The following is a 26848-nucleotide window of genomic DNA, read 5'->3' on the forward strand; positions in this document are numbered from 1 at the left end:
AATTAAGGCCTTGCCTACAGAATTGCTACAGAATTGGCTCCACTTTTGTTAGAAATTTATATGGAATCATTAAAGAATGGAAAGCTTCCACCAACCATGACACAAGCCCAGATCAGTCTGATTCTTAAAAAGGACAAAGATCCAAGTGAGTGTAAGAGTTACCTGAATTTCCCTGATCCAGCTAGATGTAAAAATATTGTCAAAAATTCTGGCTAACTGATTAAGTTATGACATCCCTTATACATATAGATTAGGTAGGGTTTATTTGGGGCCACAGCTCTTCTGATAACATTAAGCATTTCATTATTATTATGTGGTCAGTGGTGAATGATCAGACTCCTGTCGATGCCATCTTACTTGACACCGAAAAGGCATTTGTTATGGTAGAATGGGATTATCTTTTTAAGATTTTGGAAATAAACAGGTTCGGGAATACTTTTATTAGATGGATTAAGTTACTTTATAGACACCCAGTAGTGGTGGTACAAACAAATGAATTAATTTCAGATTATTTTACTCTGGATAGGGGCACCCAGCAGGGTTGCCTTCTTTCCCTATTATTGTTCTGTCTTGCCCTGGAACCATTAGCAGCCACGATAAGAAACGAAGATGATTTTCCAGGGGTGGTGGCGGGAGGTATGGCGCATAAGCTTTTGCTTTACACAGATTATATTTTATTATTCGTCTCTGACCCCATTAGATCTATGCCTTGCCTCCATAGAATTATTAATTTCTTTTCTAAATTCTCGGGATACAGAGTCAGTTGGTCTAAATCCGAAGCTTTGGCTCTGAAAGCGTACTGCCCAGTAACAGCTTTCCAGCCGGCTGCCTTCCAGTGGCCCAAACAGGGCATTAAGCATTTGGGCATTTTATTCCCAGCAAATTTGTCTGATTTAGTTAGAGTTAATTTTGACCCCTTAATAAAAAGGTATTCGAGCGATGTGGGCAGGTGGGCTTCATTACATTTATCGATGATTGGGAAGGTTAATGTTATTAAAATGAATTGTTTTCCAAAATTCAACTACCTGCTACAATCTCTCCCTGTAGATGTCCCCCTCTCTTATTTTAAGCAATTTGATAGCATAGCAAAGTCCTTCATTTGGAATGGTAAGCATCCTAGATTGCATTTTAATAAGTTACATAGGCCGATTGATAAAGGTGGGCTAGGCCTACACAAGATTTTGTTTTATTATTATGCATTTGGTCACAGACATTTGGCTCATTGGTCGGTTCCACCTGAAAGAGCCCCTACCTGGTTTTGTATTGAACAGGAAGTTCTTGCCTCTATTTTGTCATTGCAAAGCCTTTCTATTAAACTAATAGAAGAAGTTAAGTTACACCCTATTATCTTGCATTTGCACTCAGTATGGACAAAAGTGTCCAGAGTGTTTAATTCGGACATTTATTTAAATGTTGCCTCAAGCATATGGCTGAACCCTAAATTATGTATTAATGAAAAATAAAATAAAATAAATAAATAAAAAATAAAAAAGTCCCCTTTCTGCTGGTCAGAGTGGATTGTGAGGGGGGTTACTATACTCGGTGACTTGTATGAGAGTGGAGTGTTGAGATCTTTTGAGAATTTGGTTCAACATTTTGGGATTCCCAGATCTCAGTTTTATAGGTATTTACAGCTGCGCCACCTGCTCTGTATTGTTTTTGGGAGCAGAACACACCCCTCTAATGCAGCAGATACTCTGGGAGAGGTGATTACTGCTTTTGGAAAAGGACAACTTCAACTTCTCTCAAGAGATTATGGGAGAAATTTGGTATTAGAGGAGGGAGTGTGGGCTAGGATTCTTTAAAATGTCAAGTCTGCATCTAGAGATGCAAGGGTGCGCCTTATGCAATTCAAGATTGTACATAGATTCTATTGGACCCCCTCTAGATTGTATAGGTTGGGTCTTAAAGACACACCCACCTGCTGGCGATGCCAGTCATAAGTTGGAGACACAACCCATATCTTTTGGGGGGATGTTAAGATCCAAGAATTTTGGTTGAATGTTCAGAGTTGTTTGTGTGACGTTTTGGGCACTCAAATTTTACTTTACCCCAGACTTTGTATTTTGGGCGATGGGGCGGTCATAAATTTGGGAGATAAACACATAAAAAATTGGGTTCTGACCAGTATCATGATTGGCAGACAAATTGTTTTAAGGGGTTGGAAGTCAGACGGAGTACCATCATTTCCAGAGCGGTGTGCGGAGATGGGGAGGGTGGCAGCTTTTGAGGAGGTGGCAAGAAGAAGGCTGGGGTTTGGGGACTTGTTTGTCAGGAAATGGGGTAATTATTTAGCATTTTGGGGGTACTCTCATTTAATTATGTATGTTTATTATATATTTATTTATTATTATTTTGTGTGTGTGTGTGTGTATTATTAAATGTGACCACAGAGGTGTTCATTGGGGGTTAGGTTGGGGTTGGTGATTGGGGAGGGATATTAGTGGGGGTTAAATGTTAAATGTTGATTTGATGTGTATGTGTTGTGTTTTTCTCTGTTGTTTATTTTTGAATCAATAAAAAATTTTAATTACAAAGAAGAATATCTCAGCTCTGTAGGTCTTCACAATGCAAGTGAATGGGTACCAACATTTTGAAGGCAGCATAAAAGTAAATCCATATCTTCAGAAGCAATATGATAAGTGTGAGAGAAACAGATCAATAATTAAGTCCTTTTTAATATAAATCTCCACTTTCCACTTTTTTGCTTTTGGCAGTTCACATTCTTTGTGCATATTGGCACCTACTGGGCAGGGAGGAGAATTTATAGTAAAAAAGGACTTAAATATTGATCTGTTTCTCACTCACAACTATCATAACGCTTCTGAAAATATGGATTTAACCACTGGAGTCTTATGGATTACTTTTAATCCATACTTTTTCCTTTATGTGCTTTGTGAAGCTTAAAAATGTTGGTACCATTCACTTGCATTGGGAGGACCTACAGAGCTGAAATATTCTTCTAAAAAATCTTTGTTTGTGTGCAGCAGAAGAAAGAAAGTCACATCTGGGATGGCATTAGGGTGAGTAAATGTTGAGAGAATTTTAATTTTGGGGTGCACTATCCTTTTAACTATTTGATGATGTGTACAAAACCTGACTATTAAATTTATATTTATATTACATACCTTTTTTTTCTCCCCTTTTCTTCCCAATTTGGAATGCCCAATTCCCAATGCACTCTAAGTGGTGGCATAGTGACTCGCCTCAATCTGGGTCGAATCTCAGTTACCTCCGCATCTAAGACCATCACTACGCACACCTTATGACACTTGTTGAGCGCGTTACCGCGGAGATGTAGCGCGTGTGGAGGCTTCATGCTATTCTCTGCGGCATCCACGCACAACTCACCATGTGCCCCACTGAGAGCGAGAACCACACATTATAGCGACCACGAGGTGGTTACCCCATGTGACTCTACCCTCCCTAGCAACCGGGCCAATTTGGTTGCTTAGGAGACCTGGCTGGAGTCACTTAGCATGCCCTGGATTCGAACTCATGACTCCATGGGTGGTAGTCAGTGTCAATACATGCTGAGCTACCCAGGCCCCCACATACTATTTATTAAAATAATTTAAAATGCATGAAAACAAGGACATCATGTAGAAGCAAATCTTTTGGCTCTATGTTTTAATTATTATTATTGTTATTATGAGATTTTTTTTTTATCAATCTACAAAAATCTTTAAGGAAAAGTTCACCCAAAAATGACCATTCTCTTAAAATATACTTACCCTTATATCGTCTCAAACTCGTATGACTTTCTTTCTTTCGGAGAAAAGAAACAAAGATTTTGGAGATATGATGTCTGTTTGTCCATACAATGCAAGTGAATGGTGACCAAATCTTTGAAGCTCCTAAAAGTACATTAAAGTATGCATAAATGTAATCAGTGGTTTAATCCATATCTTCTGAAGCGATCCCACCATGTTGGGTGAGGACAGACAAAAATATAACAGCATTTTACTAGAAATCTTGACATTGCAGTCTCCTTGGCAATCATGATTTCAAGCTCGATTACACTAGCTAGCGCCATCTAGCTCTCTGTGCATGCATCAAGCACTAAGAAGTGTAATTGAGCTTGAAATCATGATCGCACCTAGAAGGCTGCAATGACAAGATGTACAGTTTTACTTCAGTAGACATGGATTAAAGCACTGGAGTTTTATGGATTACCTTTATGCTGCCTTTATGTCCTTTGTGGAGCTTGAAAATTTGGTCACCATTCACTTGCATTGAATGGACAAACAGACATCATATCTCCATTTAAATATCTTTGTTTGTGTTCTGTGGAAGAAAGAAAGTCATATGAGTTTGAGATGACATAAGGGTGAGTAAATAATGAGAGAATAATCATTGTGATTACAGTTAAGTTCATGTGTAATTATACTGCTATTGGTATCACATTAAAGTGTATTGTTGCTAATATTATTGAAGATACTGTTCACTTTACCAGACTCTCTATTTTCTCCTGCAGCTGTAAGAGTGAGGCTCAGCCAAAGTGTGCCCACATCATGCAATATTGTCTAAAATAATTTAATAAGCACTTTATATTATAGGAGTGAGTTATTGTTTTATGATGGCTCAGGGAGCCAATGGCTTTGCAGTGCTCTCCAGCTCTCTCCACACCTCGTTTTATTTCACAGCACTATGCTTTATTACATGGCAACCATGCCGCCGAACTACATGGCAACCATGCCAGACCCTCAGTTTTCCCATCCTTTCCCAGACCTCTGTCAGAGAAATCAAGTAGAGAAGTGTGTATGCAAGTACTGTATGTGTGTGATGGTGAAGCCCTGGGAACAAGTGATGTGTTTTCATTACAGCTTTCTGGCCCTTTTACTTGTGTCCGATATGCTCCAACCCCCAACCCCCAGAAGGCAACAGGACAAGGCACACACTGACAGGAGAATCATTGGCGCATGACAAGGGTGTCCTGGTATTCCCCCTCCACATGCTAGCTGCTGTTAAAGATTCAAGAAATGAGCTATGTACATTCACTAAGCTGCTTGTTCAAGCTTTTATTAGATTTGATTAATTTTATACACTTTTATTCTTTCTGTTCCCATCACCATTCAGATGGAACAATGCAAGATTTTGGCAGACCCCAAGAAATTTTGTCATATTGATCTGTTTCAGTCACATGACTTTTCCCCCCGTTGCGGCCATATTTGTGACCATCCGCGGGTAGAAAGCAATGGCGGTGAATGCAAAATCACTCGAGAAACTATATCAAGAAAAACTTCAATCATTCCTTTTGTTTAGCCAAGTTTTAGAAAAAATGTATTCGACTAATAAAAACACTACTTGAATATTGCAATTAGATTTCCCTTTGTGCCTTCGCCTGCTGTGGGCAACAATGAAGCTGCTTCTCTCCTCACCTAAATGTTGCCCTAACAACTCAATGCATTGGTTGGCGCTGTGGATGCATGATGTTAAAGGGATACAATTATTTAAAGTGACTGCTGTGCTTCAGAAGACTTGGGATGTATGTTTCTATGTGTGAATGCAATTAAAAAAAATACAACATTTTGGTCATTTTTTTTTTTTCATTAGAAAAATAGGTTTAATGGTTGAAGGTTGAATTTAAAGGGTTAGTTCACCCAAAAATGAAAATTCTCTCATCATTTACTCACCCTCATGCCATCCAAGATGTGTATGAATTTCTTTCATCCGCTGAACACAAACAAAGTTTGTTAGAAGAATATCTCCGTTCTATAGGTCCATACAATGCAAGTGAATGGGTGCCAAACTTTTGAAGCTCCAAAATCCACATAAGGGCAACATAAAAGTACACAAGATGACTCTGGTTGTTAAATCCATAACTTTTGAAGCAATATGATAGGTGTGGGTGAGAAACAAATAGATATTTATGTCCATTTCCCTTTACTTTCTCCTTCTGTATTTGGTGAATCACATTCTTTGTTCATATCGCCCCCTATTGGACAGGGAGGAGAATTTATGATAAAAAAATGACTTTAATGTCGATCTGTTTCTCACCCACACCTATCATATTGTGTCTGAATACATGGATTTATCCACTGGAGTCATATTAATTACTTTTATGCTCCCTTTATGTGGATTTTGGACTTCAAAATGTTGGCACCCATTCACTTGCATTGTGAGGACCTACAGAGCTGAAATATTCTTCAAAAAATCTTCTGTGTGTTCTGCAGAAGAAAGAAAGTCATACACATCTGGGATGCCAAGAGGGTGAGTGAATCATTAGAGAATTTTCATTTTTGGGTGAACTATCCCTTTAAATTCTAAATTTCAAGCAATCAATTACTCACTTTTTTATGTGTTAGTCCACTACAAAATTACTCAAAATGTCCATCTAATAAGTTTACATTTTAGTCTGTTGGCATGAATAAAGTCTGAGCTTCATGATCTAAAGATGTGCTGTTTATTGACTAACATTAGTAAATACAGTATATATCGTAAATTGACAATATAGTACTTCATCATTTATTATCACATTTATCATATACCTCAATTGCAATTATAGAGTCCGGGTGCATATGAACTTAACATTGTTCTTCATGCATTTCCAGTTTAAATGTATTAAACTCTTAAATGTATAAAAAATGTTTAAGTTATAAATGTAATTGACAAAGATAATGACAATTGACATGTCAAGGATGTTTATGGTGAAGTTTTCAAAGCTTTAGGCCAAACATTTGAATAAATGAGCAAAAAACCATAAGTGTTACAATTATCCATGCACTCTCCCTTCTTTACTGTCGCATGGGTTTGACGAAAAGAAGCCATATGTCACTTAAAGAATTACTTTTTTTAAATAATGTTTCTGGTTGGGTAAGTAAAGAGTATCACTTTATCAAACTTTAAAATTTCACATCTGACCATGCAGCATAATAAAGGTGTATCGTTTGGTCACAAATATGGCGAGGCGGTCATACAGTGGTGTCACATAAAACAGATGAATAAGTGAAATGAAGCCTTACAATAATACAAAAAGTGTCAACGCCATTCATTCAAAAGCAGCATCGCTATACATGGACAATAAAAACACAGCCAACTAAAGCCTACACCAGCAAGGCAGCAGGGGACACTCCACCAACCACTGCCACAGTTGTCTTTGGCTTGCTCACTGAGGGAATATATACATTTCTTTTAAAGACATTTTGTATAACAATGCATATTGTAATACACAAATAAAAATGACTTGACTAGTAATGGACTTTCTTTCATCTGCAGAACACAAACAAAGATATTAGTAGCTACAATGTAAAAATAGCCATACAATGCAAGTCAATGGGGTCCTAGAAAGTGTAATCGATCTTCAAATCATGATTGCACCTAAGAGAGTGCAGGGGATTTACATTTTGGTCTGTTCTCACCCAAAACCAATCATATCGCTTTAGAAGACATGGATTAAACCACTTGAGTCATGTGGATAACCTTTTCACTGCCTTTGTGGGGTTTATTGGAGCTTGGAAGTGTTGGTCCCCATTGACTTGCATTGTATTGTATGGATATATGCACATCATATCTCTATCAAAATATCTTCGTATGTGTTCCACAGAAGAAAGAAAGTCATACAAGTTTGAGACAGCATAATGGTGAGAAAATGATCATTTTTGGGTGAACTATTCCTTTAATATCAGTGAAATGACTGAAGTGAGCTAATGAAACCCTGCACATGGGTAAACTAAAAACATAAAACAAGGGCCCTGTCTCTAAGTGTATCTTAAGAAATTTGAGTTTGAATGGACTAAGAATAGATTTATGAAAAGGAGAACGGATTGCAACTTGAAACAAGGGATGAAAGAAAGAGGGATGGATGCAAGGAGGGTGGATCTGGGTTTCCATCTTTAATGAACAACTTAAAAAATAACTCATTGTTTGCAATTGAGCCACTTACTTTGAGCATGGGAGTCAAGCACATTAAATCATGCACATACAAACACACACACTGACTGGCACACACTGGCGTCTCTGTGTTGTGACTCATTCAGAGGAAATGCAAAGCTTTAAGCTTGGCCAGATAAAGTAAGCCGAAGATAGCTAGGGTCTGAGTGTAACGTGTATGTGTGTTAGGTTTTTTATGGTGATGTTCTGTTTGTGGTAGTTGTCTGTAGCTAAGATGAACAAGCTCTTAACTCTGAACAGGTTAATGGAACTTTTATGGGTCTTTCTACAATCAGTTGACCTCGAGTTTCTCTCTTTCTATTTTACTCCCTCTCTGTCCGTCTCTCCTTCTCCGACAGGAAAATGTTGTTTCACAAAATGCCATATCATTTCCATTCAAACAGTACAGACAGGGTTTTACAGACAAGTACACTAACCACACACCGCAGGCAGATTTACAGTTCACTTGCATGCACAAATGTGGCATCAAGTATATTCTGAACAATAAGGTGTACTGGTATTGAGTGTGACCTCAGATTTTGAAAGTGTCATGAGCATAAATTGCACCAGCTTTATCAGCAACAGCTGGAAAAAAAAAAAAAAAAACTACAGAATACGAGTGTCCATCTCTCTTTCCCTTGTCATTTCACTCTACACTTATTCTCTGTCTTCTTCGGAGTGCCCTGTCCAGTGGTGAGCCACACACACACACAGGAACTTACATTCTGGGTGATAAAGGTGGGTGAGAGATAGCCTTGTAAAAGTCTTATCTCATCATAGTAATTTTTATTCATGTCCATCATCAGAGCGTCAATAGTAATCATGGACGAATCAGAAACAGTATGATGGAGCACCATCCATGAAAGTACACACACACACACACACACACACACACACACACACACACACAAACCACACACAAACAAGGCTACTCCCTGGAATAGATTCAGTATGTTTAAAGATTATGCTTGACTTGATGAAAATTATATTTAAATGCAATGGGGCTAAAATGGAAACTTAGCCTGTAAAGTTAGGCCTATAACCTTTCCTCTCCTCACTTCGTAAAAGCAATCAATATGGCTGCACTATAAGTTGTGTGTCATCTTTTTTCTCATTTCCCTCACATCCTTCTTTTCTCCCCTCCTCCTGCAATTTATACTCACTGATAAGAAGTAACTCCTGCACAGTAGAAAGGATGACGATGATGATGATATGAAATAAAATGCAGCAATGCCGACCTCCATCTCTCTATGCTACAGACTAGACATGGCTCTTAAAAGATAATAATCAATATTGATTTTAAGAGCGTGAGAGGGAATGAAAAGGCAATTGTAGAACAGAAAGATGAAGAAGGAATGGATGCATGGAACGATAGAAAAAAAGGTGTGCATGTATGGGTGGTAAAGCCAGGAAGGGGGAGAGTGAGATGGCTGAGTGGAATCCACTCCATCTGAAGTTTGACAGAATCAATGAGCTTTAGAGAATAGATAGAGCCTCAAGGTGCTCCACTAGACAAGAGTGTGTATTACTGTCAGTTAGACATCTGACAAGGTGTGTGATTGCTGAGTTAAAGAGGTCTCTTTGCACCTTTAAAACGCAAAGGGGTCATTTCTGTCTGTTTTTTGTTTTTTTTTTCACTTGAGGGAAAAAATACAGTAACAGTAACACTCAAGGTTTCTCACACCAGCACCAAAACGTGCCGTTGTTTGTTGCTGTGCCTTTAAGACCTCTATACATTATGCATGTAAAAACGCTCTTCCCATGTAAAATGAAAAACAACATTTACTCACCAAGTCAGCAGTTTAGGCCTTCTGTCGGGTCCAATGTACTGTAGTTCATAATCCTCCATCTATCCATAGTTACGTTGTTACAGATTCACAAAATGATCTGTGCTCAAACTGGCCGCATAAACTGGTTGATGTCATCAGGGACCTTGTTTAAAATAAACTTAAGCCACTTTGTTTGGTGGGCTTCCTCTATATCTAACTTTAATCATAACTTAAAAGCCAAATGGAATTGGGGGGGGGGGGGGTTACTTGAATGGATTACTTTAATGTTGCCTTTATCTGCTTTTTGGAGCTTCAAAGGTCTGGCTACCATTCACTTGGATTGAAATGACCTACAGAGTTTAAATATTCTTCTAAAAATCTTTATTTGTGTTCTACAGAGGACAGAAAGTCATACACATCTAGGATGGCATGAGGGTGAGTAAATGATTAGATAATTTTTATTTTTGTGTGAATTATCCTTTTAATATTACTTAAAAAGCCTCCCAGGAAGATACCTCAAGAAATTGGTTGTGAGAACTCCCAGAGTGTGCAGCACTGTAAGCTAGGCAAAATGTAAGAAATTAAAATATATGATGCATTTTACTTGTTTAACTGTTTGTGGTCAAATAATTTCTATACTTCAATTTGTGTTTTGAATTGATGAGGTACAGCAAAGTGAATACTAGATTCTGTGTAATTATAATATCCCATAACACACTACTGACACAAACTACAGTGTCGCTTCAAAGAACATTCAACCTACAGAACAGGCCCGATAATGGGAAAGTGTGTGAATTTGTATCAAGCCAGTTACTTAATAGTCTGTTGATAATTCAAATAAGCTAACTTTTAATAGAATTCCCTCATTTAAACTGTTCATTATCACGTGAATGATCTGAATGCAACCGTTATGAATGAAATTTTATTCTGTAGACAGAACTGATTCATTTCTCCGACAGAAACATTGACAGCCTGACTTGAATTGATTCTGGATGATCAAATATTGTACATGCAACTCTAGTCAGAGGGAGCTAGCACTGAATACTTGAAAAGCCTTCAGAAGCCATTCTTCATATTCACTGTGATAACACGGGAGCTAATTATTCTAGAACTGTTGATGTGGGGAGTGTTTAACTGTTTCAGGATTGAGGACTGAACACATGTAGTTCTACAGCTGAGGTGAAGCAGTAAAGCATAATTTCAACAGAATTCTACATGTGCAGATTTTATAAAGCTTATAGTGAGAAAAAGCTGTGTGTGTGTGTGTGTGTGTGTGTGTGTGTGTGTGTAGAAAGGGAGTGAGAGGGCACCCGCCTTGCCCATCTATCCTCTTTACCCTCTGACAGCCACACAGGAATGCACTGGCCTTTTCTATTCCAATCAAACCAATTCTATCTATATTTACACCATCTGCCCAGCCCAATGCTCCACTGAGCTGTGGGTGTGTATAAGTGTGTGCACCAGCTTTAATGGTGCAGGGTCTCGCTGATAGATGAAGATTTAGCTCAGTGGATGAGAGCGACGAATTAGTGATGACATTGTGACTATGCTATCCCATCATTCCCTGTCCAGCACTGTATCCCAGAAGCCCCCGGCCAGTTCCACCCCATCGAGGGTGCATGATGGGGTGATAAATGATTGGGGCTGTGGGAGAAGGGAGAGAGAACGAAGGAGAGGATACAGCCGTCCTACGGCAAATGACAACACTGCGACCACCTTTATCCTCCTTATCTTTTCTGATGTGTAACAGAATTACATTATTCAACACACACACACACTCACTATAGCTTTTGTATCCACACAAACAGCTTTTCATTGGTTATCCCTGCTAAAGAACAGTGGCTAATCCCTGGATCCATTATCCAAAGGCTCCTCCCATCTCTAAATGAGCCAGTTATGGCTGTTTATGTGTTTGTGTTGCTGTGATGAGGCTGAGTTAGCCAAGAAACGCTGCAACGGTGAACAGATAATCAATGCCGCTTTAGCGCTAAATCACTCTCTCTCTCTTGCATACATTTTTTACCTTCTTTTCCACACCGTCTCTCTCTCTCATTCTCTCTATCTCTTTCCCTCTTACCTCATCCAATTAACAGAGGCATGGATGAACTGCCAAGTCAATTGACCATGAAGCAAACATCAAGTGCAGCAGCAGTGGTATTAGAAACAGTTGTTCTTTCATTATGACATGATAGCTTGAAGAGCTTTAGTTCCATAATGTGAATTCTGCTGTTAACGTGACATGCTTAGGTGTATTGATTACAATGTTATATTGCCTAATTTATACAACTTGATTGCCCTGGTTGTCTAATCTAATTAGTGTTGCCAAACAAGAAGCCGCAAAGACTGTCAAATTAAATTTTGAAATAAATAAAGAGAAGAACTATAAAGCAAATATTATCAGGGAAATGTTGAGCTCATTCTGAGGCCACTAGGGTGTCACAGCAATGAAAAATGTACTTAACTAAAAAATGCAATATCATAGACCCTTGAGATTATTTGTGAAAGCATTTCAGTATTAGATATGTTTACTTCTGACTATCCAAGTATCACAATGTGTTCAGAAAGCATTTGAACCAAAAACAGACACACAGCTGCACACAACTCTAAAGTATTAGCTATCTCCACACTGCTGTGTTTGAAAAGCACTGGAGAATTTTAATGAACTTGTCAGAGCAATAGAGCCAAGCCTGGCATTGTCTGATGAATTGTTCTAGAATTTGGGCAGGTAGTGCTGGCTAGCAGCACGCTACTGTTAGCCTAGCTTGTGCTATCATAAATAGATTTGCAGGATCCGCCCCATGGGGTACAGTGTGCTATCAGCCCGTACACTACTGTCATCATTTACCAGGCCAATTGTCATGGGAACCGGCTAGCGATGGATTTTGATCACCACGGGAACCAGCATGTGATGGATTCTGATTGGGTTGATGATCACTCTTCCAATAAGTGTAATTAATATAATAAAGACCCTCTGAACACATGCAGGAGAAGGTGATAAATATCCACGGCCATTGCTCATTACTCATATACAGTTGTGCTCAAAAGTTTGCATACCCTGGCAGAAATTGTGAAATTTTGGCATTGATTTTGAAAATATGACTGATCATGCAAACAAAACTGTCTTTTATTTAAGGATAGTGATCATATGAAGCCATTTATTATCACATAGTTGTTTGGCTCCTTTTTAAATCATAATGGTAACAGAAATCACCCAAATGGCCCTGATCAAAAGTTTACATAGCCTTGTTACAGACACACAAGGTGACACACACAGGTTTAAATGGCAATTAAGGTTAATTTCCCACACCTGTGGCTTTTTAAATTGCAATTAGTGTCTGTGTATAAATAGTCAATGAGTTTGTTAGCTCTCACGTGGATGCACTGAGCAGGCTAGATACTGAGCCATGGGGAGCAGAAAAGAACTGTCAAAAGACCTGCGTAACAAGGTAATGGAACTTTAAAAAGATGGAAAAGGATATAAAAAGATATCCAAAGCCTTGAAAATGCCAGTCAGTACTGTTCAGTCACTTATTAAGAAGTGGAAAATTCTGTGATCTCTTGATACCAAGCCAAGGTCAGGTAGACCAAGAAAAATTTCACCCACAACTGCCAGAAGAATTGTTCAGGATACAAAGAAAAACCCACAGGTAACCTCAGAAGAAATACAGGCTGCTCTGGAAAAAGACGGTGTGGTTGTTTCAAGGAGTGAGAGCAAGACAGCGAGAGGGAGAAGGATTCACATAATGCATAAAACAAACCCAAGGCTCAGGACAAAAAGGAATGCGATGGAAAGGCACACTAAAGAAAACCCATTTTAGGATCACAGAATTATACCCAATAGCTCTCTGTAAATCTGAGTACAAGTATATAAAGAAGCATGAGAAAATGAAAGACTTTAAATAATCTCTAGTTAAGATCCCTTGTTGCAATTGCTTGCACCTTTTAGGTTACCTCACTATCTGAAAAGTGCCTTCAAATATTAAAAGCATATGCCTATATTTCTATAAAGATGGCACCCATGTGTTTAGAAACACAAGACTCATTGGATAGCACCAAGTGGTGCATTGTTTGAAATTACAGACTGCCCTTTCAAGACACTGAAAATGCATCAAGGGCTCTTGATTCACTAGCCTGAAGCCCCCACCCAACTTCTACCCCTAAGGCACTTTCGCATGCATCTCGCTCTGTAAAAGCAGCAGTTCTAGTTATTAGAGTATGATAATGAACACAGTGGAATGAACTGAGGGCTCACCACAGAGGAATCTAAATGAGTCTACATACACACACATTCACTGGGTAAAGGGCAATTAGTGTAGGCCTTTCTACCTGACCCCCATAACACACACTCACAAGAAGACAGAGAGGGACCTCCCACTCCACAACATGAGTACATATGCAGATTTGTCGTGAGATGTGACTAATTAGCTAATCTAGTACATCTCACACACTTATTCATCTTAAGCACTTTTAAAGGGCTGAGCAACAGGAATGTAATGAGAGAAAACCGCAGACTCTCAGTGGTGCAGAATGGCTCATCCGCCTTTGTTCCTCTATTACATCCCTTGTTTTTTCCCCCCTCCATTAATCAGCATTACCTAAACGCAGTTGTTGACTCACAAATGTTTCTCATCTGTACATCTCTGACAGGCTGCTTTTGGAATGCTGTTTCTGTAAAGCTGAAATGTGTAACTTCTGCGCTGCTAGCCCAACCACATGGAATTGCAAAAAATAATCATTCAAACAGATTCTAGAAAACTCTGGAATCTGTTTTCAATTGGTTGCACAAACAGATAGTCCCGCCCCAAACTCACACTATTAGTCCAGCCAATGTTGTAATGTCAGGCTGGCCGGGCAAGCTCAAACAAACAAGAGAAATATTTTGATAGTGTCACAGAGCCACACTGTTAAAATTTAGGGTGAAATCAACCTTCAAATGGCTTATTTACAGTCGACTCTGCATATTAATCTGGGATACGTTAAATAATTTTTACAATAGAAACAATTACATGCATCAGATTTAGGTATGTTTCTTATGTGTTCAGAGTAATACTCCAGGTTCAATGCAAGTGACAGCATTTGTTCCATTATGTTGATTACCCCCAAAATGATTTAGACTCATCCCTCTTTTTCTTTAAAAAACAAAATTGGGTTCCAATGAGGCACTTACAATGGGAATGAATGGGGTCAATCCATAAATGTTACAATACTCACTGTTTCAAATATATAGCCACAAGATGTAAAAAAATATGTGTGTTAACATGATTATAATGTGATAAAATCGCTTACTAACCTTTTCTGTGTAAGGTTACATCCAATTTTACAACTTTGTTGCCATGACAACGTAACGCTGTAAACCTTAAAATGAAAGTAAAAAACAATTACAGTAAATAAACAACTTTACAGCTTAAATAATACATTAATTTTAACTGAAGAATTAATGTAAGTGCTTTTATAAAATTATAAGCTTCACATTTCAACCTAAAAACTCCCAAAATCGGTCCCATTCACAATAACCCCAATATGACTTTAAATAAAAATGTTCTATTTCTATATTCTTTGCATCTATTCTTTGACTACAAACTCTTCAGACAGGTTTGTGTGCAGTTGTGTCCTGTTGTCACTATTGCTTTGGCAGACCTGTTATTAGATGAACAAAATAGATAAACAAAATGAGTTTTCACTTGAACGCCTCATCTCACGACAGATACTGCTCTCGTGCATGCAGTCTCATGAATGCACACAGGAGAGCAACTGTCAGTCAAGAGTTTCACTAAATAATACATTAGATTTCAGTTTGTTTCTCACCAAACCTTACTGTATGCTTTTATAAAAATGGTAAATCTCATGAAATAATTGATTAGACTTCTAAATTATACTTTTGTGTGCTTTTGAAGCTTGAAGAGGTGGTCACCATAAACTGCCATTGTATGACATCACTGATCACAATTTTTTTTTCACAATTTCTCCCTTTGTGTTAAGAAAAAGAAAGAAAATCATATGGGGTTATAACAGCACAGGTGTGAGTAAACAATGAATGAATTAAAATTTTTGGGTGAACCATATCTTTAAGAAAAGGAGGGATGCATTGAAATTATTTTGTGTGGTAATCAATATTATGCCACAAATGCTGTTGATTAAGTTAGAACTTGTATTGAATGTTGATGATATTGGTTGTGTTTTTTGACATTTTTGTTAAGGAGACTCTATTTAATACTTCACTGGTAAAATACAGGGGTATTTTTAGCAGCATTCTCATTTTGTTTTTTGTTTTTTCATTTAGACACAGAGTAGCCACAAATAAAGGAATATTCAAATACTCAAAATTCCATGTCTAAACACAATCTATTATACACTTTTAAGTTAATGATTAAGCATGTGAAACTTTGATACTAAAGAATAAGAATAATAGTTTTTTTTTTTCATTTTTAACACAATGTAAACTTCCATCTGAATAAGCAGTTTAGTGAAATGAGGTGGCCTGAGGTTTAAACAGTATATATAGGGTTGGGGAGTAACGGAATACATGTAACGAGATTACATATTTATAATACAAAATATTACATTTACATTTATTCATTTGACAGTTGCTTTTATCCAAAGCGACTTACAAGGGAGGAAAAACATAAGCGAATCATCTTAAGGAGACAGTGGTATGAAAAGTGCCATATTACAAACTTTCACTAGCATCAGAAAAGTATTCAAAACAGATTAAAGTGCAACAAGGACAATTTTTTTTATTTTTTATTTATTTATTTATTTTTTTTAGTGACCGGTTAAGTGCTCATGGAAAAGATGTGTTTTTAGCAATTTTTTGAAGACAGAAAGTGAGTCAGCTTCACGGATGGAGTTGGGAAGGTCATTTCACCAACGTGGTATGATGAAGCCGAAAGTCCGGGAAAGTGTTTTGGTGCCACTTTGTGTTGGTACAACAAGGCAACGTTCCTTAGCCAACCGCAGGATTCTAGTGGGCTCACAATACAATACAAAATATAAGTAACTGTATTCCACTACAGTTACAACTTAAATCATTGGTAATTAGAATACAGTTACATTCAAAAAGTATTTTGATTACTGAAGAGATTACTTTGCATTTTATTGTCATTTGTTTCATTTAATATTTAGTCCTTTCAGATGGAAAACATTTATACATATAAATGATGCGATCCAAAGTGCATTTGAACAGCAGTGAAACACTTTCTTATGATGTGTTACATTCATACGAGCAGACAGAGAAGTAAGTTTGAAGTAAGTTTGGAGCAGAAGAAATAGAAATAATCCTTGTGTAAATTGTCAGCTTTATGCTAAGCTAAAATGCTATTTCTAGCCATTTTACATGCACGTTACCAGGCACGATCATATTATTGTTATCAAGAAAATTCACGTTGGATCATAATTTATTTTTTTCTAGTAAGACCTTTGATATTAGAGCAAAAATCGTATTCTTGATAATAATTTTTTTATTGTTTTCCTGTAAAAATATCTAAAAATCCTTGAAACAAGATCAATTTGATTTATCTTGTTTTAGAAACAACACTGCATAAGATATTTAGGTTTTTCAGAGAATGTATTTTTAACATGTGTATTTTGTCTTACTGTACTGGCAGAGTTTTTATAGTCAAAACAAGTGAAAAAATCTACCAGTGCTGCAGAAGTAATCCAAAGTATTTAGAATACGTTACTGACCTTGAGTAATCTAACAGAATACGTTACAAATTACATTTTACAGCATGTTTTCTGTAATCTGTAGTGGAATACATTTCAAAAGTAACCCTCCCAACCCTGAGTATATTTTTGTGTGATTATTTTCTGAGAAGGTAGCAACTGTACAAGGCCTAAATTATGCATCAACAGATCTCAGTTTGCATGTCTAAAATGGATTGATTGGCTAGATGGGTTGAGACACTTAAGATAGTTATGACCTCTTTAGTGGATGGGAGTCCAGGCCCATCTTAAGAGTCTGTATGTCCATGTTTGTGCGAGATACTGTGGCGTACAGACGTCAGTGTGGGCCGGTTTCACCGCTGCTCTCTTTACAGCTCCTTTCATGTCCTGTTAATGAGAAAGCCACAGCACCCAGCATTCCCCTTGTAAACATGGATAAATTAAAACCCAAATATGAATCACACTCAACATGACTGACGCTCAACAGTTGTAGTTTTTCACCAAGGTCAGACTGGACAGCACATTGTCTGGGTAGCTAATGACGTCTATTCATGGCCCATCCATAAGTCTATTGCTACTTACACTAGGTCTCTGTTTGGTTACAACTTTTACACAAACATAACCTTCAAAAACCATTTGTCTAAAAAGCATACAAATTAAACAGCTTTATTTGAAACGATCAAGGGATTCCTAATGACTGTAGCTCAAGTAATTAATTAATTATAGGTGACATAAAATGAAATATCATTTTTCACCTTGTACATTGTTTCCTAACAGTATGTACTACAGATGTTTACACATTGCTTTTAACTTCAAAGAAATAGTATTTGGACTACGAACACTGTGGTCTATAATTTGATCATGTAAACCAGACTATGGCTCTAATATCTCTACGTAAACTTAAGTCACGTCCACACTAAACCGTTTAAGTTGGAAACCTCTGTTTTTAGTTTCGTAACGTCATTGTTTTCCAAAGTATGCGGTCATTGAGAGCGCTTTCGATAGTTTCCCTTTTCGGTAGAGGAAAACGGCGTTCTAGTTTGGATGAGAGGTGTAAACATAGCGAGATTAATGCGTTTTCAAAAAAAAAAAACATATTTGTGTGGATGTTGCCTAAATTCATGACAATCAATACAGAATCCATTTAAAAGTGTGTTTACATACTCATCAATATGCTGATACAGGAGCATAGATTCCAGGGGGGATGGGGGAAGGTAACCCCCCCACCCCCCAATAATCAAAACAAGCAAGTACAACACCCGCCCCAACCCCCCCCCCCCATTGTATTTATACAATGATCAATGGAAACATGTAAATTCTTCACACTGTAACCCCCCCAATGTTCAAGCCAAATCTACACGCTTGCGCTGATAACTACCTGCAATCAGCATTTTGAAAATAATCTGACAATGCAAGAAAAACGCATTTACATGAGATTTAAAATCATGAGGTTATTTTCCACTTTTGACGTCAAAACACAAACATTTATTGCTTGCGTACATTGCATAAGCTGGTAAGAATGTGGGCAAAGGTGTTTACACTAAATGGGGGTTATGGGCAAAAATCTAGGTGTGCGATCGGTTTATGCTTTAACTGTTCATTTACAAGACCTTATGCGTTGCCAGCTTAAGCATAATAAGTGTAAAATCATGCATGTTCAGAAATCAGAGCGCTACTATTCACCATCTAGTATAGCTAGCACACATGCCAGCCTGATCTCATTAATATATGTAGCTATTTGTATGTTAATATATGTAATATTTAAACATATACATTTTACATAATACATTTTGATAGACACTAAACTGTACAATATAGACGTTTGAAAGCACCTAAAACTTAAACATTTATACGTATTTACAGCTTTAGAAACTTAAAATCTTGACGGATCCATTACAAATATGTTTAAATACACGAATCAATTATAAATATATTTGTACATTTTTACTGTTTTATAGATATCTTAGATCCCTTAACTCTACCCCAACCTTTAAACAAAACCACATTTCAACAATATAAAAACACGTAACAAGTAGATTAATGTACAGTAGCAATGATTTTTGTTACAATATATTCATTTATATATATTACAGCCGCTAATCCCACACCTACTCCTAAACCTAAACATACCCATTTATTAAGCATATAAAATACGTAACAGGCAGATCAATTTAATCACAATAATATATTCCGAAAAATGGAAAAATTCAGTACAAATGTAGTCCAAAGGGCGATGCGCTGCATTCGATATGCTCCCTGACGGCATACAATAGCACTGTGTGAGGTGGAGAGTGGAATTTAAATTATTAATCGCTGCAAATCTTCTCCTGATGCACTCCATAACGGCGCTGTCATTTCTTATTTAAACATATACACTGTAGAATATGGCATGTCGAAAACGGTCACAAGAAACTTGAGAGCCAGTGAGCATTTGACGTAATCGTAATGCTTGAGGCGGCAATTTTTGAATTTTGAAAACGAAAGGCATGTTGATGGATGCAGCGGGTATGACGGTGCTGCGGTGGATGAAGACAGAGATCGTTCAATAAAAGGCTTGAATTTGGGTCTGTTCTTCACAGAAAGCAGTCTGAAGATTTGGATTATAGCTAACAAATTTATGGATTAATTTTATTATTGTTTTATGGTGTTTTTTTCTGGTTTATTTAGCTTTTTGGCTTACTCTGGGAACTCCTTTTGTGTCCCATGGCAAACAAAAATAAAATTAAATGCTTAATAAATGATTAAATGATTACAGAGTTTTATTCATTTTAACATTTTAAAGTGCAGTCTTGGTTAAAGTGATATAATCCTTTAAAACATGTATAGGGCTGCAGATATCACACATAACTGAATGAAACCATTAAAATGTCATATTATAATGTTAACTGCATTAAATAAAAATGATGGCATTTAACTAATCTCGTTTATTATAAATTAAATGTAATTAACCAATTAATTCTATAAAATATTCAATATTAATCAATTCAAACAGTACACGTAAACATTTGTACGTTTCTATAGGTGTTAATATGTAAAATGATGACATTTAGATGCTGTCAATACATCAATATTGTATGTTTCGGTGTCTATGCAAGCGTAAAAGAATGTACGTTTGCTAGAACCAAACTTTACCTAAGAATACATACAAATTCTCATGAGATCACATTGCCAGCCACCTGCATATTCAGTTGAACACATGATTAAACAGATACAGCCTTTAAGATCCTAGTTAACAACCAGCAGTCACAGTTAAACAATTAGTGCACTTACAGTGTGTAGGATTGTCTGAGACTACAGCCACATAACTGCACATCACGAGCATTGGTCATAAAATTAAGACCTATAATTAAAAGTTGAGCATAAGAGCAGTTTTAGCGACCTCTGCGCTAGTTCATACTGGGTTTGCCTGTCTGAGGCTGTCTACAGACACAAACATAACTGCTGGAATAATAAAAACACACAAAATGAAATACCAAAAACACAATTAAAGGGAAAAAGCCTGTTTTGGGGGGTTTCTGATTGCGATGATGGAAATAAGGGCATCATTTGAAGAGTGTGACTGTGAGTGTTTGTGTGTGTGTGTGCATATAGGGTTCAGTGTCTGGAGAGCTTTTTTAACAGAACAATGGAAAAGCAAGAAGGCCACAGAGACTGGAAGAGCAATCCCGACATCAGCAAAGCCAACTAAGGAGGGCAGGGAGAAGACACACATACAGGGAACACAGGTAGCCTAATTAAATGTTACTACAACCTTCCTTCTCATTTTGTAAACAATCTAGACTATAATTACATCTCCTTTTATAACCATAAATCTTTGGTTTGCATGTTCTAGCTATCCTATATTGACCTGTGAACCTGAAAGCGGCCAACATGTCCTTACCTAACACAACCTTCAACCTAATGTTGATTTCCACAAAATATAATTTTGACTCGTACCTCATTTAAAAAAAAAAAAAAAAAAAGCAAAAATCGCAGTTACAGTAAAGACTTACAATGGAAGTGAATGGGGTCAGTTCTTAAATGTTAAAATACTCACTTTTTCAGAAGTATAGCTTCAAGACGTACAAGTTGTACAGTATGTATTAACATGATTTTAGTGATAAAACCGCTAACCAACCATATCTGTGTAAAATTATATTGAATATTACAACTTCGTTGCTGGTAAATCCTGTAAGCAATTTTTTTTTTACACCAAAATCATGTAGAACTCAAATTTTATCACACTAAAATCATGATAACACATATGATGATTATGTATTATGGCAATGTGTATTTTAATGTTTATGTACTGGCCCCATTCACTTCCATCGTTAGTACCTTACTGTAACCGCAATTTATTATTACTATTTTTTTAAGAAACGAGGGTCGAGTCAAAATTATGTTCTGTGGTAATCAACATTACGCTATGAATTCTGTTTTTTGAGCTCAACTTGTACTGATCCAAGAACATTTCTTCAAACAGACATTAAACACAAACAGGCTAATTTAACATACATAAAGATCAGTAATAAAGAAGAAGGTAATACATGGCATAAAGGAAGACATACTGCTTAAAAGATGACAGCTCATAACTCAGTTAGGTGTTTACTTTTCTCTTTATTGAGAAAAAAGTTTTTATAACATTTTTGTATAGAGGACACAACATGAGTCTTGGGTGAGAGTGTGTGCCTAGCACACAGATAGCATCTGTCTCTTTTTAGAGTGAGTCTCAACAGACCTCCATTTAGCAGAGACTATTAACACTGCTCTCAATACAGCATTACAAATAAACATACAGGTATGTGCCTACACACTGGGGAGGGGGGCTTAAAGCCCTTTGTTTAGTGGCCAAAGAAACAGAGACAATTAGAAAAATGATGGTTGGAATCAATTAAAAGGAAGATGAAAACCACAAACTATAAATATGTAAACTGTTACTCTCTAGTGTAAAATAGTCAGTTTTCATGTAAAAAGTGCAAACTCCAGATGGGATTTGCGGCTTTTTTCTAATTAAAAGTATGGATTCAGTTTAAGCAAAACTGACAGGGATGAAGTATGTCTTAAAGATCCCTAAAAGATAAGTAACAGATCCATTTTCAGCAGCTTTTAATGAGTCAAGACCCAAAATCAATCTAGGCTCACAACCGAAAAGCCCCCACTGGGTCTGCCCAATGCAGGCAAAGTAGGATTATTCTCTTCCAATGAAATGGAAGAAAAAAAAAATGGACTGTATGTATAAACATTTGCAGATAACCATTTGATTCAAGAAAGGTTATATATCAGAGTAACAGTTTAAACAAGTCATACAAACTTGTGAAGAACTAATTAAAACAGAAGCTGTGGAGTTTGAGGTTGAGTTTAAGAGGTATAGGATCAGACGTGACAGTCTCATTAAATTAGGAGCTTTTAAATTTAGATGAACTTTGACTTTACCGTTTTCATCAGCATCAGGCTACAACCTAACACAGAAGTATTGGACACACAATATTTCTTTCAAAATAGACATGCATATAAATTCTAAGCCAGATGATCACAATGTCCATTTTGCTCATACAGAGTCTGGGCCACTTTCACAGGTATTGGGTTACACAAGCTTACTGTACCCCCTCCTCTCGTAGGAACTGGAAGACGGAGGAAAAGTCTTTGTTAGCATAGCCACAGGCACACATGACATGGTAGATCTGATGCACCAAGGAGCCAAGAGGAATTGGGGTTCGTGTATTGGTAGCAGTGTTCTGGGCCAAACCAAGATCCTGTGGACAGAGAGCATTGTTATCCTCTTATTTTCTATGAAATAGGTAGTAATTATATATACAGTGGGGTTCAAAAGTCGGAGTTCACTTCTACACCACACTAGCTTCATAAAATGTGTCACATTTGGTTTTTGATTATTAAAAATGTGTGTATATATATATATATATATATATATATATATATATATATATATACAGTTGAAGTCAGAAGTTTACATATACCTTAGCCAACTACATGTAAACTCAGTTTTCCCCAATTCCTGACATTTAAACGTAGAAAATATTCCCTGTCTTAGGTCAGATAGGATCAGTATTTTAAGAATGTGAAATGTCAGAATAATAGTAGTGAGAATTATTTATTTCAGCTTTTATTTCCTTCATCACATTCCCAGTGGGTCAGAAGTTTACATACAATTCGTTAGTATTTGGTAGCATTGCCTTTAAATTGTTTAACTTGGGTCAAACTTTTTGGGTAGCCTTGCACAAACTTCTCACAATAAGTTGCTGAATTTTTGGGCCATTCCTCCACACAGAACTGGTATAACTAAGTCAGGTTTGTAGGCCTCCTTGCTCGCACATGCTTTTTCAGTTCTGCCCAAAATGTTTCTATCGTACTGAGGTCAGAGCTTTGTGATGGCCACTCCAATACCTTGACTTTGTTGTCCTTAAGCCATTTTACCACAACTTTGGAGGTATGCTTGGGGTCATTGTCCATTTGAAAGACCCATTTGCGACTGAGCTTTAACTTCCTGGCTGATGTCTTGAGATGTTGCTTCAATATATCCACATAATTTTCCTTCCTCATGATGCTTTCTATTTTGTGAAGTGCACCAGTCTCTCCTGCAACAAAGCACCCCCACAACACGGTTGGGATGGTGTTCTTTAACTTGCAAGCCTCACCCTTTTTCCTTCAAACATAACGATGGTCATTATGGCCAGACAGTTCAATTTTTGTTTCATCAGACCAGAGGACATTTCTCCAATCTTTGTCCCCATGTGCACTTTCAAACTGTAGTCTGGCTTTTTTATGGCGGTTTTGGAGCAGTGACTTCTTCCTTGCTGAGCAGCCTTTCAGGTTATGTCGATATAGGACTCGTTTAACTGTGGATATAGATACTTGTCTACCTGTTTCCTCCAGCATCTTCATAAGGTCCTTTGCTGTTGTTCTGGGATTGATTTGCACTTTTCGCACCAAACTATGTTAATCTCTAGAAGACAGAATATGTCTCCTTCCTGAGCAGTATGATGGCTGCGTGGTCTCATGGTGTTTATACTTGCGTACTATTGTTTGTGCAGATGAACGCGGTACCTTCAGGAGTTTGGAAATTGCTCCCAAGGATGAACCAGACATGTGGAGGTCCACAATTTTTTTTCTGAGGTCTTGGCTGATTTCTTTTGATCTTCACATGATGTCAAGCAAAGAGGCACTGAGATTGAAGGTAGGCCTTAAAATACATCCACAGGTACACCTCCATTTGACTCCAATTAGCCAATCAGAAGCTAAATTAGGCTTGACATCATTTTCTGGAATTTTCCAAGCTGCTTAAAGGCAAAGTTAACTTAGTGTACGTAAAATTCTGACCCACTGGAATTGTGATATAGTCATTTAAAAGTTAAACAATCTGTCTGCAAACAATTGTTGGAAAAATTACTCATGTCATGCACAAAGTAGATGTCCTAAACGACTTGCCTAAACTATAGTTTGCTAATATGAAATCTCTGGAGTGGTTAAAAAATTAGTTTTAATGACTTCAACCTAAGTGTATGTAAACTTCTGACTTCAACTGTATATATGCATGGCACCACATTGAGAGCCTCATATCTCTGGGATTTAATCATATAGAGCCTTAAAAATGATAAAGATACCAAAAATAAAGTTTATTCTGAACCAAAATATAAAAGGATATCAAGATATCTTTAATACTTCTGCAGTTGCATGAAAAAAAAGTATTTTTCAAATTTTTGGACTCAATCCACTGACATAAAATACAACAAGGGGTGCTGAAGTTAGCCGATTTTAGTAATAGATCTCCCTATCTTTGTGTAAAAATAAAATAATGACACTGTCATCTTTCTAAGGTAATTTTTTAACCAGTTTTGATCCAAATTCATAGGCAAAATTGTAATTTTGACCCCCTCTACAACATAATTACTCAGTAATAAAGGCAGACAATATCGGTTTTACCAATTAATTGGTGCCAATAGTTGCTTTTTGGAACTATCTGTTATCAGAAAAAAATATTTTCCAATAGTTGCCGATATTTTTTTTAAATTCCTCAGTGGCCAGTGAGGATTCTACAGTTAGAATGGCTTGGTTCTACAGTTTAATAGTGGCCTCTAGATGTGAAATAAAAACAATTACATTGGAATTTGCTGTATCTAAATCTTTCATCAACACTATTCATCCATTTTTTTATCCTCACTTCAATGCATATTTTGTTATTTTAATTACATAATCAAGTGTTCTAAATTGAAGCAAGGGCATAGAAAGAAAACTGCAACTATATGGAAATGTGCCACTTTAACACATGTATGATGTCTACAACTTCATACAGTATCTTATGATAATAATAATAAACCTAATTATTCATCAAACATTATCATCTGGTGATATATATATATATATATATATATATATACACACACACACACACACACACACACACATATATATATATACAAAACTCTAAATCTGGTGAATATATAGGCTATAAAAGGCTTAATTTGGCAAATACTTAAATATACAGTAGAGCATTATAATGGAGCCAACTCTCTGTCATTGCAAAATAAGAGTCCCTGGTGTGTTACAGGCTTGTTTATAGATAAAAATCCCTAGTTATGCACCAAATTTTTTTCTGATAATTATTGTTATTTTGGTTGACTAGTAAACTGCATCTGATTTTATTTATTTTGGACTTTTGTAGCCTCCATGTCTGTACCCGGCCATCACAGTATGGAAAGACTAAGAAGTTATTTTAAACTATTGGCTGATTAATCGGTTATCGGCCCTTTCCACCACCTTAGTTATCAGTATCAGTAAAATCCACTATCCTCTGCTCAGTACAAATTGATCTGTTGCATTTAATACTTTGGCTTTGATAACTGATTTTAGCATTTTTGCATTTCTTTTTACAAGTTTATAAATCATTAAAAGCTAAATTGTGAGCGTGGGACCCCTGGTTGGGTTGAAAAGAAATGACCCTTTTGCTTACTTTAGCCATTAGAGTAGTGCCAAATCCTCCCTGGTAGTTGTTTGCAGACGGCACTCCTTCCATGACACCCGGGACAGGGTTGTATGTGTCACTGGACCAACATCGCCCTGAGCTCATGTTCAGAATCTTTGCCAGAAGCTTTGGATCCAAACCCAGTCTGAACAAGTGAGAGATAGGAAGAGATCAAAGGGCAGAGGTCAAAAAGACTGCTGACCTTAAGGCTTAGGATCAACTCATTCCTTTGTGGAAAAAGGACTTGGATTATACAGTATTGATATTTAACAGGAGCCGCAGTTCATCATTTTCTTCTCTCTTGCTTGTTGTTCCACACAAACACACACAAATGCAGGGGTAATAAAACTCTGACACAAGCAGCTGTCTTATTATCTCGCCCCCACCAATCTGTCCCCATGTAAGAGTAACAGGGGTGATTTCAGTGCTGCATTTAAAGTAGAGCTGACTGAAATGGGTTTTGCTGCTTCAACTCCATTATAGTCGATTGTGCACCCAAATAACATTGTATAATAAAGAACAGCAGCAGAAAACTGATTAAGTAACTAACTAAATTAGATTACATTTTCTGACGAAAATGTGAACGGTG

At 37.0% G+C, this 26848-nt stretch overlaps 2 protein-coding genes across 3 annotated transcripts in view; both read right to left on the minus strand.

Moving 5' to 3' along the window:
- aste1b (asteroid homolog 1b) overlaps positions 1-26848 on the minus strand; it is a 311837-nt gene that overhangs the window by 39436 nt on the left and 245553 nt on the right. The window contains exon 5 of one of the 2 annotated variants that reach the window (XR_007894024.1): positions 17164-17420. The exons of the other annotated variant lie outside the window; for it this stretch is intronic. The gene's annotated coding sequence lies outside the window, so the exon portion shown is untranslated. Of the gene's footprint in view, positions 1-17163; positions 17421-26848 lie in introns of those variants that run through there. 2 annotated transcript variants of the gene reach the window in all.
- Positions 21888-26848, minus strand: part of LOC127421596 (3-hydroxyisobutyrate dehydrogenase, mitochondrial-like) — a 48870-nt gene continuing 43909 nt past the window's right edge. Inside the window, exons 7-8 of the mRNA XM_051664742.1 lie at positions 26248-26404; positions 21888-23035 (exon numbers count right to left, since the gene is read on the minus strand). Of these exons, the coding sequence (XP_051520702.1) occupies positions 22877-23035; positions 26248-26404 (316 nt within the window). The 3' untranslated portion in view covers positions 21888-22876. The remainder of the gene's footprint in view (positions 23036-26247; positions 26405-26848) is intronic.

This window comes from Myxocyprinus asiaticus, chromosome 30, assembly GCF_019703515.2.
Source record: "Myxocyprinus asiaticus isolate MX2 ecotype Aquarium Trade chromosome 30, UBuf_Myxa_2, whole genome shotgun sequence".
Taxonomy (NCBI): domain Eukaryota; kingdom Metazoa; phylum Chordata; class Actinopteri; order Cypriniformes; family Catostomidae; genus Myxocyprinus; species Myxocyprinus asiaticus.